General features: G+C 43.0%; 1 protein-coding gene across 2 annotated transcripts in view; it reads left to right on the top strand.

The window, feature by feature from the left end:
- The window catches only part of robo4 (roundabout, axon guidance receptor, homolog 4 (Drosophila)), a 143,565-nt gene that overhangs the window by 27,311 nt on the left and 97,014 nt on the right, over nucleotides 1-19,240 (top strand). For both annotated transcript variants that reach the window (XM_072593110.1, XM_072593111.1), the window contains exon 2: nucleotides 14,582-14,908. In XM_072593110.1, the coding sequence (XP_072449211.1) occupies nucleotides 14,582-14,908 (327 nt within the window). The remainder of the gene's footprint in view (nucleotides 1-14,581; nucleotides 14,909-19,240) is intronic.

Here is a 19,240-nt window from a genome sequence, read left to right on the forward strand (position 1 = left end):
AGGAGCATGAGAACAGGAATCGGGCCTTAGTATTGCTTCCCAACATCTGACTGACACTTTGATCTCATGGGAAGCAGGAACTAAATTTACTCCTTTGATGTTAAAAGAAAGCCAGCTTTAATGGTCTCAGGTATTTGACACTACAGCTATTTGAGCTCTCCTGTGGGCTGAGTTGATCTATTTTTCTTGTGTTGTATGCTGTACAAGAGCTATTAGGACAACATTTATGCTTGTAAGCTCCTGAGATCAAAAAGGGGCAGTTTTGTTTGGCTTACAAAGATCATTTTAGTTTCAATTGGAAGTCTATCTGCTTATGAACACCAATGAGGTAATGCAGACATGACTACCTTGACATAGAACTGTCATGCTGAAGAAGAAGGCTATTTCACCCATTATGTTTGCACCATTATCTATACAATTGAAATCCCCTTCATTCTGCCACAGGAGCTTAATGCAATGCTAAGTCATCCCAAGTGATGATTGGCAAGAAGAGGTCGGTAGGTAATTTCACCCACCTCAAAGTGCCAACCACTAAGGGAGCACAGATTGGGGAATTGTACACTTGCATTTTCAAGAAGACCATTCTTTGTTTGAAATTTACCACACGTTAAATAAAGTCAAATAGTAGCACCGTTGGTGTGTGATCAAGTGTTACACTTCAGAGAGTGTCAGGTTTGGTTCCTGGTCCTCAATGGGATTAGCAATGCAGCTTAGCATGGCAATTGCTGACCATAGGAGAGAAGAAGTACAATCAGTTTTTTAACATTCTTTCATGAGAAGACCAGTGTTTATTGTCCATCCCTAGTTGTCCTTGAGAAGGTAGTGGTGAGCTGCCATCTTAAACCACGGCCATCCATGTGTTGCAGGGTCTCATGAAGGTAATTCCAGGATTTTATTCCCAGCAACAGTGGAGGAATGCCGATATAGTTCCCAAGACTAGGAAGGTGTGGTCTAGGAGAGGAATTTGTGTGTGTTCGTGTTCCCATGCATCTGCTTCCTGTGACTTACTAGTTGGTAGAAGTCTCATGTTTGGAAAGTACTGTGAAGGAGTCTTAGTGAGTTGCTGCAGTGCATCTTATAATTGGTACACACTAAGGATGCTCACCTGATCACTACGCAAGTAAGTATTGGGGTTCCATTGGTCCTTCAAGAAATTCTGATTTCCCAATGGATTTCCAAGGAACTGAGCGCTTATGCCCAAAACGTCGATTCTCCTGCACCTTTGAAGCTGCCTGACCTGCTGCGCTATTCCAGCAACACATGTTTCGGCATCATTCAGCAATAACAAAGTATCAGCCCTAGATTACGTAGACAAAAATGAGTTGGGATTTTGATTCTTGACCTTAGGCCAGAGACACCTGCCGCAACAAAAATGTGCATTGACATCTGATGAGACTTGACCAGTGGGCAATCACAGTCCAGGCTTGCAAACCAGCAAGTGCAAATTTGGACACAGCACCAGGCAGTAATGTTGTCACTTTACTACAGGAATCACAACCAGGTTATTTTCATTCTGCCATTTTCATTCACCTCTGCTATTCTCAACAATTATTTGTATTTATATGGCATTGCAAAACATGTTAAGGGATATCACAGGAGGATCATCAAACAAAATTTGACACTGAATCATGTCTTGGGTTAGATGACCAATAAGAGGCAGGTTTCACAAAGTGTATAAAAAAGAGATGCAGAGGATTAGGGAGGGGAGTCCAGGATTTAAGGCTGAAAGCACAGGCAATCTGTGCTAAAACCTATGTTAAATTCTTTACACACGATGTGGGTATGATGATTCTTGGAGATCTTCCTCCCTTTACAGAGCCAGCTTACACTAGCTCTCAACTTGCTCCTTGATTCCTCTTCATTCTCACTCTCGAACAATAATTAAGAAATACCAGTGAGGTAGATAAGAAATTGATTTTTAAATAACTCACTCACAACCTAAAGTAAGATAAATGATGCTTCATTATCTCTGCCTCTCTACATGTTCAGTGTAAAACCGTTCCGTTCTAGATAACATGTCCTTACTGATTGTGAGGTCCTAGTTATGATTCATGGTGGGTAAAGGGAGCTGGGACACAGAATAGTCATGACCTAATTAAATGGGGGACAAGCTCAAGAGCCTTCTCTTGTACCTCAGTCACTTTGGCTACTTCGACCATCTTCAAAGCTGGGACAAAAAAGTGATAATATGCTGTACTTATGGGACAGGAACTATATAACAATAAACAAATGGGCATGCAGAGCCGAACAAACTGAGCCACTGTATGTGAGGGACTTGCCTATGAAAATCACGAGTCTAATCTCAATAACATCACTTAGTTTGAGCTGAGTTCCCTGATCACAGTCAGGATGGCTGGAGAAACTCCTGTTGATTTCAGTACCCTGGGAGGGAATTGCAAGTCAAGATTCCTATTCCTGATTGTTTTCCTGCTATCCATGCCAGTATAATCTGTGGTGGGAAGTTGTAATGGATGGGAGTCTGTCTTTGCTTTCACTATGGCAGTGTTTGTCCAAGCAGAACTGAACAAACAGGAGAGGGGCTGGATGGCCTTTTGGCAATGATGGTGTTCACCATAACAAGTTGCAAACCTGCATTCTGTGATTTGGTAAATTCTGGATGAGCACCAGGAAAGGAAGATAACAATGTAAATAACTGGGTTGTTGTGAAAATCCAACTGCTCCATGCATACCCTTTAAGGAAGGGGAACTGACATGTCTGCCTGGTCTATGCAGTGGTTCCCACAGAACAACAAAAAACGGACAATAAATACTGCTTTGCCCAAGATAAAGAACAATAATTTACTTGGTGCTGGCACCAGGACCATGTGACACACAAGAATGCTTCAGTACTAGATTTGGGTCAGAAATCCACAGTTTATGCAACAATGTCTTTTGCCCTGTTAACCTGTCAAAAACAATCTTTAAATATATTTTTGCCTGGAGCTTTCAATGAGAGATTCACCACCACATAGGAGCAAAGTTTAGCGACAATGATATACAGACTAAATGGTCCGTGTAGTCGCCTATACAAAGGCACCAATGAAAACACTCTTTCAGAGTCATGCAAAATAAGAAGCAGAAATCCTGACAGACCTCAATCATTGTTGTTTGAAGTGGACTAGCTGTGTTGCCAGCCCACTGGCTCCATGCTTACACTCTTTGATTTCCTGTCTGATTTTCACATTGACCGCCATCCCACCCCTCCCTCCAGTGAAGTGTCGGAATGTGAAAACAGCTTTCAGTGTCCTTGAAAAACAGGGAAGTGGAGGAACCACTATCGTTGTTCAGGATGTCTGAGGCTGGACTAAGAATGACAGGAAATTCCGACAAAGCACTCCATTAGTAAAGAGAATGAGATCTCTTTTAACCAGACTTTTCATCTGCAAGAAGCCCATTGATGGAACGGGAGAGTTTATGTTTAAACCAATCTCACAGGCTGAGAAAGACTTAGTCTGGGAAATTAGTGGTGCCAGGCCAGTGACTCACATGTTATGTGGTGCTAAGATTTTCATTTTGGGTAGATGGTTCAAAGCCCAACATATTGGTAAAGGTGTCCACGAAACAGGCATTAGAATCTTTGTAAATCCAAACAAAGATACCACATACTTGTTTGAAGCTTGCTCTGCAAAACCAGACTATAGACAATAGACAATAGACAATAGATGCAGGAGTAGGCCATTCTGCCCTTCGAGCCTGCACCGCCATTCATAATGATCATGGCTGATCATTCCTAATCAGTATCCTGTTCCAGCCTTATCTCCATACCCCTTGACTCCACTATCTTTAAGAGCTCTATCCAATTCTTTCTTAAAAGAATCCAGAGACTGGGCCTCCACTGCCCTCTGGGGCAGAGCATTCCACACAGCCACCACTCTCTGGGTGAAGTAGTTTCTCCTCATCTCTGTCCTAAATGGTCTACCCCGTATTTTTAAGTTGTGTCCTCTGGTTCGGCACTCCCCCATCAACGGAAATATGTTCCCTCCTGCCAGAGTGTCCAGTCCTTTCATAAGCCTATACGTTTCAATCAGATCCCCTCTCAGTCTTCTAAACTCAAGGGTATACAAGCCCAGTCGCTTCAGTCTTTCTGTGTAAGGCAATCCTGCCATTCCAGGAATTGACCTCGTGAACCTACGCTGCACTCCCTCAATAGCCAGAATGCCTTTCCTCAAATTTGGAGACCAGAACTGTACACAGTACTCCAGGTGTGGTCTCACCAGGGCCCTGTACAGCTGCAGAAGCACCTCTTTGCTTCTATACTCAATCCCTCTTGTTATGAAGGCCAGCATGCTATTAGCCTTCTTCATGACCTGCTGTACCTGCATGCTTGCCTTCATTGACTGGTGGACAAGAACACCCAGATCTCTCTGAACAGCCCCTTTACCTAATTTGATACCATTGAGGTAGTAATCTGCCTTCCTGTTCTTGCCACCAAAGTGGATAACCAGACATTTATCCACATTAAACTGCATCTGCCATGCATCTGCCCACTCACCTAACTTGTCCAGGTCACCCTGTAATCCCCTAACATCCTCATCACATTTCACCCTACCACCTAGCTTTGTGTCATCAGCAAATTTGCTAATGTTATTGCTGATACCATCTTCTATATCATTTACATATATTGTAAAAAGCTGCGGTCCCAGCACGGATCCCTGCGGTACCCCACTGGTCACTGCCTGCCATTTCGAAATGGAGCCGTTAATCACTACCCTTTGTTTCCTATTAGCCAACCAATTCTCTATCCAATCTAGTACTTTGCCCCCAATCCCGTGCGCCCTAATTTTACTCACTAACCTCTTGTGTGGGACTTTATCAAAAGCTTTCTGAAAGTCCAGGTACACTACATCCACTGGATCTCCCTCGTCCATCTTCCGAGTTACATCCTCAAAAAATTCAAGAAGATTAGTCAAGCATGATTTCCCCTTCATAAATCCATGCTGACTCTGTCCTATCCTGTTACTATTATCCAGATGTGCCGTAATTTCATCCTTTATAATAGACTCCAGCATCTTTCCCACCACTGAGGTCAGACTAACTGGTCTATAATTTCCTGCTTTCTCCCGCCCACCCTTCTTAAAAAGTGGCACAACATTAGCCGCCCTCCAATCCTCAGGAACCAACCCCGATTCTATTGAACTCTGGAAAATAATCACCAGCGCATCCACGATTTCCCGAGCCACCTCCTTCAGTACCCTGGGATGCAGGCCATCAGGTCCCGGAGACTTATCAACCTTCAGACCTAACAGTCTCTCCAACACCAAATCCTGGCAAATAGAAATTCCCTTAAGTTCAGGTCCTTCAGCCACTGTTACCTCAGGGAGATTGCTTGTGTCTTCCCCAGTGAACACAGATCTGAAGTACCCATTTAATTCCTCTGCCATTTCTTCGTTACCAGTAATATATTCCCCTGCTTCTGTCTTCAAGGGCCCAATTTTTGTCCTAACCATTTTTTTGCCTTGGACATACCTAAAAAAGCTTTTACTATCCTCCTTTATATTCTTGGCCAGTTTACCTTCGTACCTCATTTTTTCTCTGCGTATTTCCTTCTTACTAATCCTCTGTTGTTCTTTAAAAGCTTCCCAGTCCTCCGTTTTCCCGCTTATCTTCGCTAAGTTATACTTTTTCTCTTTTAACCTTATATGTTTCTTTACTTCCCTTGTCAGCCACGGCCGCCCATGTCTCCTCCTGGGATCTTTCTTCCTTTTAGGAATGAACTGATCCTGCATCTTCTGCATTATACACAGAAATATCCGCCATTGTTCCTCCACGGTCTTCCCTGTTAAGGTATTAAACCATTGAACTTTGGCCAGTTGCTCCCTCATAGCTCCATATTTCCCTTTATTCAACTGAAATATTGTCACTTCAGATTGTACCCACTCCCTCTCAAATTGCAGATTGAAGCTTATTGTATTATGGTCACTACTTCCCAATGGCTCCTTCACTTCGAGGTCACTGACCAATTCTGGTTCGTTACACAATACCAGATCCAGAATCGCCTTATCCCTGGTCGGCTCCAGCACCAGCTGCTCTAAAAATCCATCTCTGAGGCACTCCACAAAGTCTCTTTCTTGAGGCCCGATACCATCCTGATTCACCCAGTCTACCTGCATGTTAAAATCCCCATAACAACTGTAGTAACATCTTTGCGACAAGCCAATTTCAGCTCCTGATTCAACTTACCTCCAACATCCAGACTACTGTTTGGGGGCCTGTAGATGACTCCCATGAGGGTCTTTTTACCCTTAGTGTTTCGAAGCTCTATCCACACTGACTCTACATCCCCTGACTCTAGGTCCGCCCGCGCAAGGGACTGAATATCCTCCCTTACCAACAAGGCCACCCCACCCCCTCTGCCCGTCAGTCTATCCTTACGATAACACGTGTAGCCTTGAATATTCATTTCCCAGGCCCTGTCCCCATGAAGCCACGTCTCAGTTATCCCCACAATATCGTATCTGCCAATTTCCAAAAGAGCCTCAAGCTCATCCACCTTGTGTCTAATGCTTCGTGCATTCATATATAGAATTTTTAATTTGTTACTGCTCTCACCCTTCCCCTCAACCCTTATTTCACTCAACTTTACAGCATGATGCCTTTTCCAGTTTTCTGCCTCCTTGATACAGTTGTCTTTCTTGACTTCTCTTGTTCTACCTACCCCTTCAATTTCCTTTTTAAACATCCAGCTTGTCCCCTCCCCCCCGCTACTTAGTTTAAATGTAGCGGTGTTGCAGCAGAAAACCTGCCTGCCAGAATGCCGATCCCTGTTGTATTAAGGTGCAAGCCATCTCTCTTGTAGAATTTATGGTTACCATAAAATATACCCCAGTGATCCAAGAACTTGAAACCTTGCTTCCTGCACCAGTTCCCCAACCACACGTTCAAGTCCATTATCTCCCGGTTTCTGGCCACACTAGCCCGAGGAACTGGAAGCAAACTGGAGATAACCACCTTGGACGTCCTGCTTTTTAGCCTTCTTCCTAGTTCTGCGAAGTCTCGCTGTAGTATGTTCCTCCTCTTCTTCCCGACATCATTTGTGCCGACGTGTACCACCACCTCGGGCTCTTCACCCTCGTCCTTGAGGATGTCCTGCACTCTGTCCGCGATGTCTTTCACTCTAGCACCAGGAAAGCAACACACCATCCTTAAATCCCGTCTGCTGCCACAAAAACCCCGGTCAGTTCCTCTCACGATGGAGTCCCCTATTACCACGGCTCTATGTGATGTCCGACTCTTCCGCTCTGCTTCTGCGGCAACTTTTGATTGACAAACATGGCCGCCTTGCGAACTGGTAGTGTCATCAGACTCTACTGTTTCCAAAAGCTTCAACTTGTTCCTGACAGGTACTTCTCCCGGCGTCTCTTGCACCTGTCTCCTCTTGAGACTCTCTTGACATGAGCATCAGACCAGCTCCGTTTAGGAAAATTCAGGCCATTTGCAGCCTAACCAGTAGTGATCCTTCTGGAGGATTTCAGGAAGCTGTTACCGAAAATGTAAATGCATGAAAATTACTTGCACATTTGTGGAGTGTGATGGGGCTGCTGCTGGTCCTCTTCCTGCTGCCTCCTACACCTCAATATCCCCCTGTCTCCTGACTACCTCTCCAGCTCCCCCATCACCCACTGCCTTTCAAAGACATCATCTAGAACAACGCAAAAAGTCTTACAGCCATGATTATGTCCCTTAACAAACCAAAGATGATAAGAGAGATGAAGTGTATAACTTCAGATTTAGACATATTATATTGCATGAGCCATGTGTTTGCACACACATTGTATTTGTCTTGGCAGTCTAAAGCCTTCTTGCATTCTCCCCTCAATTCACAACTGCACATAGTTTTGTATCAACAGGAAACTTGGACATATTGCATTTCATTCCCTCTTACAAATCCTTTTCTATAAATTGTGAATAGCTGGGGCCCAAGCACCAATCCTTGTGGTATACCACCTTCCAGCTGGAAATAGACCTATTTACTTTCAGTCTATTTCCAGTCTGACTTCCAACTCTCAATCCACATCACTATATTATCCCAATCTCACACACTTTAAATTTTCTGACTAGCCTCTTATATTGGACTTGATCAAAAGGCTTCTTGAAATCCAAGTACACCACATAAGGTTCTCCCTTATCTATTTGACCTGTTCCATCCTGGAAAAAACTCCAGAAGATTAATCCCTCTCATAAACCAATGTTGAATTTGCCTAATCTGTTAATATTTTGCAAATTTTTTTTATCATGCCTTTATGATGTGGAGGTACTAGTGTTGGATTTACATATGAATGAATTGAAACCTGGAACCCATCCTAAGTGAATAAGACTTAATAGCAATCTAGGTTTGTTCAATATATCACATACTTTGAGCTTTTACCATAAGTTGTGTGTCCTGTGATCATGCCCAACCAGCTACTAGATGAAGGAGCAGTGCTCCAAAAGCTTGTAATTCCAAATAAGCCCCTTGGACTATAACCTAGTGTCATATGATTTTTAACCATGTCTTTTATAACAGACTGTAGCAATTTTCCCGCTACTGATGTTAGGCTAACTGATCAATATTTCTCTGTTAGTTTCCTTAAAAAAATAGTGAGCATTTCGAATTTATTATTTCTGTTTGGGATCACTTAATTCAGTTAGTGAGTGAGAGAGTGAACATTATCTGATTTTCCTTTCTGTAGGTTGTATAATGGCCTGAGCTGATGGCAATTTTGGACATGTCAGAGCCAAAGTGAAACATGGCCTGATAGACCATAAGTTTCATTTTTGCCATTAGTTAGCTCTGCTGCTCTGTAACTGAACATATTCACAAGATTATCAATGTACTTTAATGAAAGAACATCAAATGTTATTACACACTAAAGAAAAGAAAAAAGACAGAAACTAGTTTACACTATAAAAAAACAATTTGAAACGGTCTTAAAATAAGTACAGGTCGACAATCCTTTATCCGAAGTCCTTTATCCGAAAAGCTCCAAAGTCCGAAGGTTTTTTTGTGAAGTTTATTTTCTCATTAATAAGGTTGTTTAGCATGCAAAAAGTCAACACCAACTTTATGCGTATCACTCACATGCTCAGATGTGTGTGTGTGTGTGTGTGTGTGTGTGTGTGTGTGTGTGTGTCTGTTGGGGGGGGTGTGTGTGTGGCCCAGCACCGGCAGGCCTCAATTCTGTTTCAAGGCCCCATTTTACTTCGTAAGTGTGTTCTTCCGCTAAGACTTTTAAAAATTTCACCATCAAGCTGTCACTTATTCTGAAATTTGAAATATTCTGAATTCCGAAAACCAGCTGGTCCCTACCATTTCAGATAAAGAATTGTGCGCCTATATTGGAAATAAAGATGCAACCATTTTATCTCAACAACAACCTTGTAGATACCCAAATCTCAGTGGCACCGTGTCTCCACTTTCAAATTTCTTGTTCAGTTGAGTAATATGAGGCTTTGTTAACTGGAGTTTTAAAGAATGAGAGGAAACGTTATTGAAACATATAAGATTCCTAGGGGTTTGGAAAGGGTAGATCCTGAGAGTTTATTTCCCCTTGCTGGAAATTCCAACACCAAATGGCATAATCTTAGAATGGGGGGTCATCTAATTAGGACAGAGATGAAAAACATTTTCTCTCAAAAGATTCATTTTACCACATGGGGCTGTAGAGGCTGGGTCATTAAGTATATTCAATGAGACAACAATGTAATGATCAAGTGAGTCAAGGGGCTGCAAGAAAAACAGGCAAGTGGAGTTGGAGATTATCATATCAACCATCATTTCATTGAATGGCAGAGCAGATTCAATGAACCAAATGGCTTCCATCTGCTCTTATGTTTTATGATCTTATGGCCATTTTCTGAATAGAACCATAGAATCCCCACAGCATGGAAACAGGACATTCAGCCTATTGAGTCAACACTGACCCTCCAAAGAGCATCCCACCCAGATCCACCCGATCTTCATAACCCCACATTTACCTTTGGCAAACCTACCTAAACCGCACATTACGGGGCAATTTAGCATGGTCAATTCACCTAACCTGCATATCCTTGGACTGTAGGAGGAAACCCACGCAGACACATGGAGAATGTGCAAACTCCACACAGACAGTTGCCCAAGGCTGACATTAAACCTGAGTCCCTGGTGCTGTGAGGCAGCACTGTGAGCCACCATGCCACACCATTCTAGTTCTGGAGATTCTTCCAAACAACTTGGCTATCTTTTGGATAAGTTTGAGCATTTTGTAGACTGTTAAGCTGACAACACATTTTTGCTCCGACCCAACATAAACATATTGTCTGGCCTCTTGGTTCTGTCTTACTGTGATACTGAACCCCTGTCACTGGGCACCAATAATGTTTGTTTGCTACCCTTTTTTCCAAATACACTGATCTGTGCAGATCATGTTCGATTCCAAAACTGTAACCCTAATGAAATGCATGTGTCAATAAACTTCAGACACCTCCAATTATCACTCACAGAATAAATCTGATGAGAAACTAAAATCATTGTCTTTCCTTAACACTAACATAGTAGAAATATAAATCAGACTTAAAGCTGTGCATTATTCTATCAATTTTAGAACCCAAGTTGATAAATAATGATTATAACATTTTCATCACAGTATTTCCTTACGCTTCTTTTGCAATAAACTTGGCTGACTTGGTCCCACTCTTGCTTCTGTGTCAAAAAGGAAGGGATGCAAGTCTCAAAACCAAAACATCAGCCTCAAAGTCTAGGCAACCTCTGAAGTAGTATTGCAGGAGTGCTGCTCTCTCAGGGGAGCAATATTTCAAGTAAAATTCATGCTGTGGTTCTAGCTGATCTCTTGGGTGGATGTAAGGGATTTCAATGCACCACTGCACTGAAGAGAAGGGGAGATCCCCTGGTGCCCTGGCAATGTTTATTACTCATTCAATATCTACAGATGATGGTCCTGAGGTCAGCTTACTCAGATGTTGCTGTGCTTTTGTAAAGAAGGATGTGCCATCAGATATTGCCATCTTGTACCTGTGTAGGGTTTAGGAAGTTGCAGATTCGTTTGTACTATCACCCAGCATTTCCTGCGGTTGGTGATCTAAACAGTTCACTGCTCCAGATGGAGTATTGAGAAGCCCAACTATGATTAGATTAGATTACTTACAGTGTCGAAACAGGCCCTTCGGCCCAACAAGTCCACACCGCCCTGCCGAAGCGCAACCCACCCATACCCCTTACCTAACACTACAGGCAATTTAGCATGGCCAATTCACCTGACCTGCACATTTTTGGACTGTGGGAGGAAACCCACACAGACATGGAGAGAATGTGCAAACTCCACACAGCCAGTTGCCTGAGGCGGGAATTGAACCTGGGTCTCTGGCGCTGTGAGGCAGCAGTGCTAACCACTGTGCCACCGTGCACTGTACGGTTCTGGAGATTATATTGAGCTCTCATGGTTAACTCTATAATTTAAAAACCCTTGCTGATAAATTATTTCATGAGGAGTCAACATTAATGTGATTTCCTTATAAACTGGTGTAGCTTAACGCCTTGATAACGTAAACTCTCAGAATTATTTCTTAATTCTTTCTCAGTTTAAAATAAACTGGTCCCTAGAGCAGATGTGTCAAGAATTTTATTAATATATAAAGAACTCCATTCCTGCATGTCATTGTAGTGAGTCATACTGGAACTTGGCAGCATCCTGTGTGATGTCCGGACTTGGGCAGAAATAATTGAAATAACAAGATCTCAGCGTCCGTGGTGTATGGTTTAGAAAGGCTTCCTGTTTTGTTAACTCTGGGAGGGAAACAATGTGGATGTTTGTCATCCTTTTTGTCTGAGCGTGGCCTTGCTCAGGAAAATTATTATTCAACAACACAGTCCCTGCTCTTGCACGTGTAATGGGCAGCACATTGGTCATATTCCAAACACTTCTGTCTTTGCATTTCAGAACATCGTCAATGACCGACAGGCTAAAATTAGCCCATGGTGGGTTTGAGACAACTGGAGAATGAATTAAATTCAGTGGGTTTGATTTCCCTGTGACCCAGTGGAATTTGCTGCCCGTTTACAGAAGGGACAACAGTCTTTGTGGTGCAACACTTTCTGCTTTTGGTAACCGATCTCCATGTGGTCCTTGTAGATTAAATATAGAGGAAATTAACCCTTCCCCTATCAGGTACTCCAAATAAGATGCAATAGAGTTTAGGTACAAAACAACTAAGGGCTCTTGTGGTGCTTAAAACAGGATTTGGAGGTTCCAGTGTTGGACTGGTGTGGACAAAGGCACAAGTGACACAACTTGACCTGATGAAGGAGCAATGCTCTGAAAATTTGAGATTTCAAGTAAACCTGTTGGACTATAACCTGGTGTGTGTGACTTCTGACTTAAGACAGGAGACCTGGCTTCAAGACCATCTGTAGGTGTGTGACAGCACTGAACACGTTGGTTCGGAAAATACTTTAGGTGCGAAAGAAAACTAATTTTCGCTCTTATCTCAGACAGCCCCTTGTAGGATGGGTACAAGGTGCGGAATGCCAAGTGGGATAGAGAAAAATGAAAACTAATTCATCAAAAATGTCATGCAAAAGATATATTATTTTGATGCCCACAGAAAGGGGTGAAGTGATAAAATTGTTTGGGGTTGTCCAGGAGAAGACTTGACACAAAGCCCACACAGAATGGAAGATTTGAGATGAGTTGGCTGATTTCGGCAGAAACTGGTGGTGACGGGATGGGTTATGGTTTATTGTGGGAGGGGGATGTCCCTGGGTTAGAGATTACAGTCCAGTACTCTTCTGTGATGTCCTTGAAATTGGTTAGCTCAGGATTGTCATTGAGGACATCCATTTTACTGAGGTACTGGACTGATTCTGGAGGCTGGAAAATGGAATGCCAGCACCAGTCAACATCTTTGTTCAAAAAAATCAATTGTGGAACATTTGCTGGAAAGCCATTTATTGCCTGTCTCAAACCTAAGAGGCTTCCATGACCACTTTAGAGCCAACCCAATTGGTGTACGACTAAAGTCACATCTTACTGCTTTAAGAGTCATGATTTGGAGATGCCGGTGTTGGACTGGGGTGTACAAAGTTAAAAATCACACAACACCAGGTTATAGTCCAACAGGTTTATTTGGAAGCACCCTAGCTTTCGGAGCGACGCTCCTTCACCTGACTACCACCTGATGAAGGAGCGATGCTCCGAAAGCTAGTGTGCTTCCAATTAAATCTGTTGGACTATAACCTGGTGTTGTGTGATTTTTTTGCTTTAAGAGTGATGTTGCTTTAAGAAATGGACCTAAGATTCAGGTTGAAACGACATGACTGGCTGCCATGTGCCGTCCAGCAGAAGTACTTCAAACGCAGATTCCATACACTGTTATCTCGGGCCCTTGTGATGCATAGAATCATACCTCAAGTCCATACTGCCATTAATCCAGTACTGCCTACACTAGTCCAACTTTCCCATAGTGGGATCACAGCCTTGTATATTATGACATTTTGAGTGCTCTTCTAAGTACTTTTAAAGGTTGTGAGGTCTTCCACCTCTATCACCCTTCCAGGCCGTGCAGTCCAGACCCCTACCACCCACTGGGTGATAACGCTTTTCCTCAAATCCCCTCAAAACCTCCTACCTTTCACCTTAAAGTTTTGCCTCCTTGTTATTGACTCTTCGACTAAGGGAAACAGCTGCTTTCTATCCACTCTCTCCATACCCCTCATAATCTTGTACACCCCTATCAGGCACCCAAACCCCCCCCCCTCAAAAAAGTTTCTTTGCTCCAAAGAAAACAACCTGAGCTTATCTTATATCTCTTGAAGGCTAAGATATTCCATTGTAGGCAATATCCTGATGAATCTCCTCTGCACCCCCTACTGTGCAGTGACATTGTCCCTCTATCTCTGAGTTAAAGATTCGGGTTCAAGTCCCACCTGAAGTATGTCTTAATGAATCTGAACAGGTTGGTTAACAATATCTACACAGTTACCTCGAACTGTATGTTGTAATCTGCACCGTTCAATAAATATCTGAGATTTTTAAACAGATTGAAGACCAATAACATGGGAATTATAATAAGTGAAGTTTTGTTCTCTGAAGAGTGGTAATAACCAAATTGGGTTTACCTGGTGGTTTCACAGCCATTTTACTGGTATTTCCGTAAATTGAATTCAAATTAATTTCTCAATCTTTCAGATTTGATTTGTTATTGTACCTAGGTCCAGTGAAAAGTTTTGTTTTGTATGCAGTACAGGCAGATCACACCATATATAGTGCATAAGGGAAGTGGAACAGAGCGAGGAATACAATCTTATGGCTGCAGAGAAGATGCATACATAGCGAAGTCAGCAGTGCATTTAAAATTTGAGAGGTCTATTCACAAGTCTAATAACAGTGAGGAAGAAGCTGTTCTTGAATCTGTTGGTTCATGTGTTTAAGCTTCTGTATCCTCTGCCTGACAGCAAAGGGATTTGAACATGTTTTCCTCATATTACCAATGATCAGGTAACCACTACATTACCAAACCTGGTAACAATTTTAAGACTCAATAAATGAACTAATCCAATTTTGAAATGGTTATACTTCAATTATTCTAATAATGGGAATTTATTCCTTAGGTTCCAGACTCCGACTGGATGAATCCCCCCCTCTGATAATTGAACATCCGACTGACCTGGCTGTCTGCAGGGGAGAGCCTGCTACCTTGAACTGTCGGGCAGAGGGGAAACCTCCACCGGTCATCGAGTGGTACAGGAATGGTGAACGGGTGGAGACGAGTGAAGATGACCCTCAGTCCCAGCGCACTCTTCTACCACATGGCTCCCTCTTCTTCTATCAGTTAAACCAGGGACGCAAAGGGAAATCTGATGAGGGTATATATACATGTGTGGCACGTAACCGCCTGGGATATGTCGTAAGCAAGAATGCATCACTTTACGTGGCATGTGAGTGATCTGCTTGTTCACTTTGCTTTTTTTATAGATGGTGAGTTGAGATCCCTCAAATGTATCTCAAGAAATTAAGACATCTTTTCCTTTAAATAGAATTTATTGACTAAATAGCCACATAGCTCATGCAGCACCCCTCACCCAGCACAGCTTAGTGCATCTTTAATTATTGTTAATCAAGCAATTGAGACATGTTGTGCCGGACTTCTGGGTTAGCTGGGATTAGATCCCAAGTCTTCTGGTCCACAAGACCCTTTCATAAAGAAAATTAAATCAATTGTTCCTCTTTTGAATTTGCACAGCCATTTAAAAGATTGACATCAGTCAACAGTTCAATCTTTGAATTGATAATCCTGGAGCTATACTGAGTGGTATAAATGGCATAACTTTAAACAGTGTGCAGGGACAGTAAGACCTTTTGCCTTTTTCTTTGCCTTTCCCCAGTTTAGAACATGTCTTCCCAGTTCATATTTTCATTTTCCATAACCATCCTAAATCTAACCTAAATCTAGTCTAACTATCACCAAAATGGTCCCTGACTGATACAAGTTCAAGCTGGCTGAGCTCTTTTCTGAATATGAGGTGGAGAACTGCCTCCTATCTTGTTGGGCTTTCATTGTACTGGTTAAAACGTTCTCCTTGATGCAATTTCAGATGTTTGGCCTCTCCTTACTTTGTACACTGAAAACTATTAAGATGTGGAGATGCCCAAGTTGAATTGGGGTGAATAATGTCAAAAATCAAATGATTGTAGTTATATTATAATCCAACAGGTTTATTTGAAATAGCTAGCTTTAGGAGCTCAGCTCCTTCCTCATGTGTGGTATGATAGAAAGGTATAAAACAGTCTTTATAAGCAAAAAGTGATTAGTCTTTGTACCTGGACTGCTCCTTGACTATTTGGGAGCCTATAGTATACATTCAACAATCTTAGCTCATCATTGTTTAAATTCTACCCATTTGGCCTCATTGGTGATCCTTCCAAGATATTGTCCCTCCTCGCTGTTATAGTTGATTCCTTGATCCCTCCTTCCTCTCTATTCCCCACATTATGTCATTCAAATACCAGGGATATTGAGTTGCCAATTTTTCAGCTAAGTATTGGGTGACACGGTTAGCACTGCTGCCTCCTCCACCTCAGGTGACTCCCTGTGTCTGTATGGGTTTCCTCCCGTGATCCAAAAAATGTGCAGGTTAGGTGAATTGGCCATGCTAAATTACCTGTAGTGTTAGGTGTAGGGGAATGGGTCTGGGTGGGTTGCATTTTGGCGGGTCGGTGTGGACTTGTTGGGCCGAAGGGCCTGTTTCCACACTGTAAGTAATCTATTAGTCATCGTTATGATATCATTCTCCCACATGCCTTTCTGTTCCTCCACCTCCTTTGCCTTATTCCTCTGGATCCTCATTTAAAATATATGCTATTTAACCTTGCTAACCTCACTTCTTTCTAACCTAACCCAGATTTCTTCCATCTTTCAGACTCATTTTCTAGCATTTTAACTTCTAATTCCATCACATATTCTCTCCTCTCTTAACTGCTTATCAGGATCCCAATCCCCAGCCTCTCTGGGGTTAATTCTATTCCGACAACATTAGCAAACCTCCTGGAGGAAGTTGTTCCCATTTCTGTTCAGATGTAACCTATCCAACACATGCAGTTCTCCCTCAACCAGAAATGGTCCCAATGCCTCAGGAATCTAAACTCTTCCGTCCTGTACCATTCCTTCTGCCATGCATATATCTGCTTTATACTTCCATTCATATACTCACCACCACAAGGCCTCCAGGAGTGATCTGAATATTACCACCTTTTGAAGTCCTGCTTTACAATTTCCTACAGAACTCTCTAATGTCTGTTTGCTGAACCTCATCTGTCTTTTGTCCAATGTTTTTGGTCCCAACATGGATCGCCATCTCTGGCTGTTCACCATTCCCCTTTTAGAATACCCTGTGGCCATACACTTAAATTTTTGACCCTGAAGGAAACACACCATCCTGCAGTTATGCCTACAGCTGCAGGAGAATCTGCCTACTCCCCTTGCTAACAATCCCCCTACAATTCTTACCCTTCCATGCTTCTTCTTCCCCTCCCCCTCCAACCCACAGTGCAATGGCCTTCTCTCTGACTGGCCTGCACACAATAACTATTTTTCATATGTTTCTCCAAGGCGAAAAAAACATTTAGTGAGAGAGTGAGTCAGGAAATTCCCTCACTACTTGCCTGGTAGTCTTCTTTTTATTGATCACTCATTTCCTCTCTGCCTACATTTCCTTCTGTTACCGAGTAATCATGTGCCAGAAGTGTCTAGGATTTCTAGGATTTCCTGGAGGACTGTAGGGCTGCTCTCCCATGAGAGAGAGAATTGGTGGTAGTTTAATCTGAGGGTCACTATGCATCAAGCAATGGGAGAGGTTAAGGAGGAGAATCCTTCATGGTAACCTCAGCTAGTGCAGGAATTGAACCCACACTCCATCACAAAGCAGCCCTCTACCCAACTGAGCTTACTGATCCCTTTCCTTCTCTACCTCTCCTCTCACCCGAAGCATGTGACCCTCAGGTTAAGGCACCACCTAATGAGAGGGCAGCCTTCCCACACAGTGCAGGATGTGCAAAACCACGGGCTTGAGATTCTGACAAATCTTAACTCATGAGAATGTGGAGCCTTGCTTTTATCTTACCCTTACTTAAGTAGACACTTGAAATTTTATTCTTATTTATGCCAGATAAGCAACCAGAAAGCCTTCATTCTACCAAAGGAGGACATTTAGTATTGAAGTAGTAAAATATTAATTACCTGTAGATAGACAAAATGGGAAGAATTTTTTTAAGGAAATGGCCAGGTGTCAGACAGAATCCTTCTGTCAGTAAGTCATAAATTTGGTTCCCAGGGCTGTGCCACTGTATCATGCCTGCCCTGCCAATGCCCAGGGTGATGGAGGAGTCAGGCACTTATTGGCCAGTTAGTACACTTGAGTGGCCCATCAATGAGACCAGTGTCCTTAGCGATCCTGACAGCATTGTGGCCTTTTCTTGGGGTTCCCTGTGCTCACTGCTCCTCCCCTGTGCTATTTGTCCATTCTCCAGAATTGCCCCTTCACCTCACCCTGCTCTGATTACTCCAGCCATAAGTGTTCTCCTCCACCAACCATCCTCCACCAACCATCCCCCACTCCACCCCAAACATCGCTCTTGCTGGGGCTTTCAGCCTGATCCCGGCAAGAAACTCAACTAGTTTACTCAGTGGAGTAAGATGGGATTTGATAGAAATATTCAAAATTAGGAATATTCCTGCTATAGAAGAGGAACTGGTCATCAGGACAGAGGCATGGTTGGCTCAGTGTTTAGTACTGCTGCCTCACAGCACCAGGGACCCAGGATTAATTCCACCCTGGGCGACTGTGTGGAGTTTGCATGTGTCCCTGTATCTCCATGGGTTTCCTCCTGGTGCTCTGGTTTCCTCCCATAGCCCAAAGATGTGCAGGTTAGGTGGATTGGCCATGGAAAATGCAGGGTTACAGGGATAGGGTAGGGGATTGGGTCTGGGTGGGATGCTCTTCAGAGGGTTGGTGTAGACTTGATGGGCTACATGCTTCCAGACTATAGGGATTCTATGATTTAAGGTGATTAGCAAAATAACAGGAGATGATGGAGTTAGAGCAGCACAGTGGCTCAGTGGTTAGCACTGCTGCCTCACAGCGTGAGGGACCCAAGTCTCAGGTGACTGACTTTCTGTGTGGAATTTGCACGTTCTCTGCGTGGGTTTGTTCTGGGTGCTCCGGTTTCCTGCCACAGTCCAGGTTAGGTGCATTGGCCATACTAAATTGCCCATGGTGTTCAGGGATGCGGAGGTTCGGTGCATTAGTCAGGAGTAAATGTATACTAATAAGGATCTGGCGATGGATCAGGGTAGGTTACTCTTCAAAGGGCCGATGTGGACTTATTGGGCTCAATGGCCTATTTCCACAGTGTAGGGATTCTATGATGACATGAGGAAACAATGTGTGCAAAAACATGTTGTTGCGATCTGGGAAACACTGTCTGAAAAATTGGAAGTAGATTCAATAGTAATTTTCAAAATAGAGTTGCCGAAGAACTCTAAGCTTGTTGGGCAATAGCAGGCAATTGGGATGAAGTTGGATAGCTCTGAGAGATGCCTCAGGTACGATGAGCTGAATGGCCTTATTTTATGTTGTATCCTGGTTTTATTTTTGTCACCACAGTTTCGGAAGCATGTGAACATCTTTTGAGTGGGTGCAATGAAGTTTCACCTAGACTAGTGGCAGTGAAGAATTTGCAGTGATGTGGGGAGAATAGAATAGCTGGGGTCA

Source organism: Chiloscyllium punctatum, chromosome 23 (genome assembly GCF_047496795.1).
Source record: "Chiloscyllium punctatum isolate Juve2018m chromosome 23, sChiPun1.3, whole genome shotgun sequence".
In the NCBI taxonomy this organism is placed as follows: Eukaryota; Metazoa; Chordata; class Chondrichthyes; order Orectolobiformes; family Hemiscylliidae; genus Chiloscyllium; species Chiloscyllium punctatum.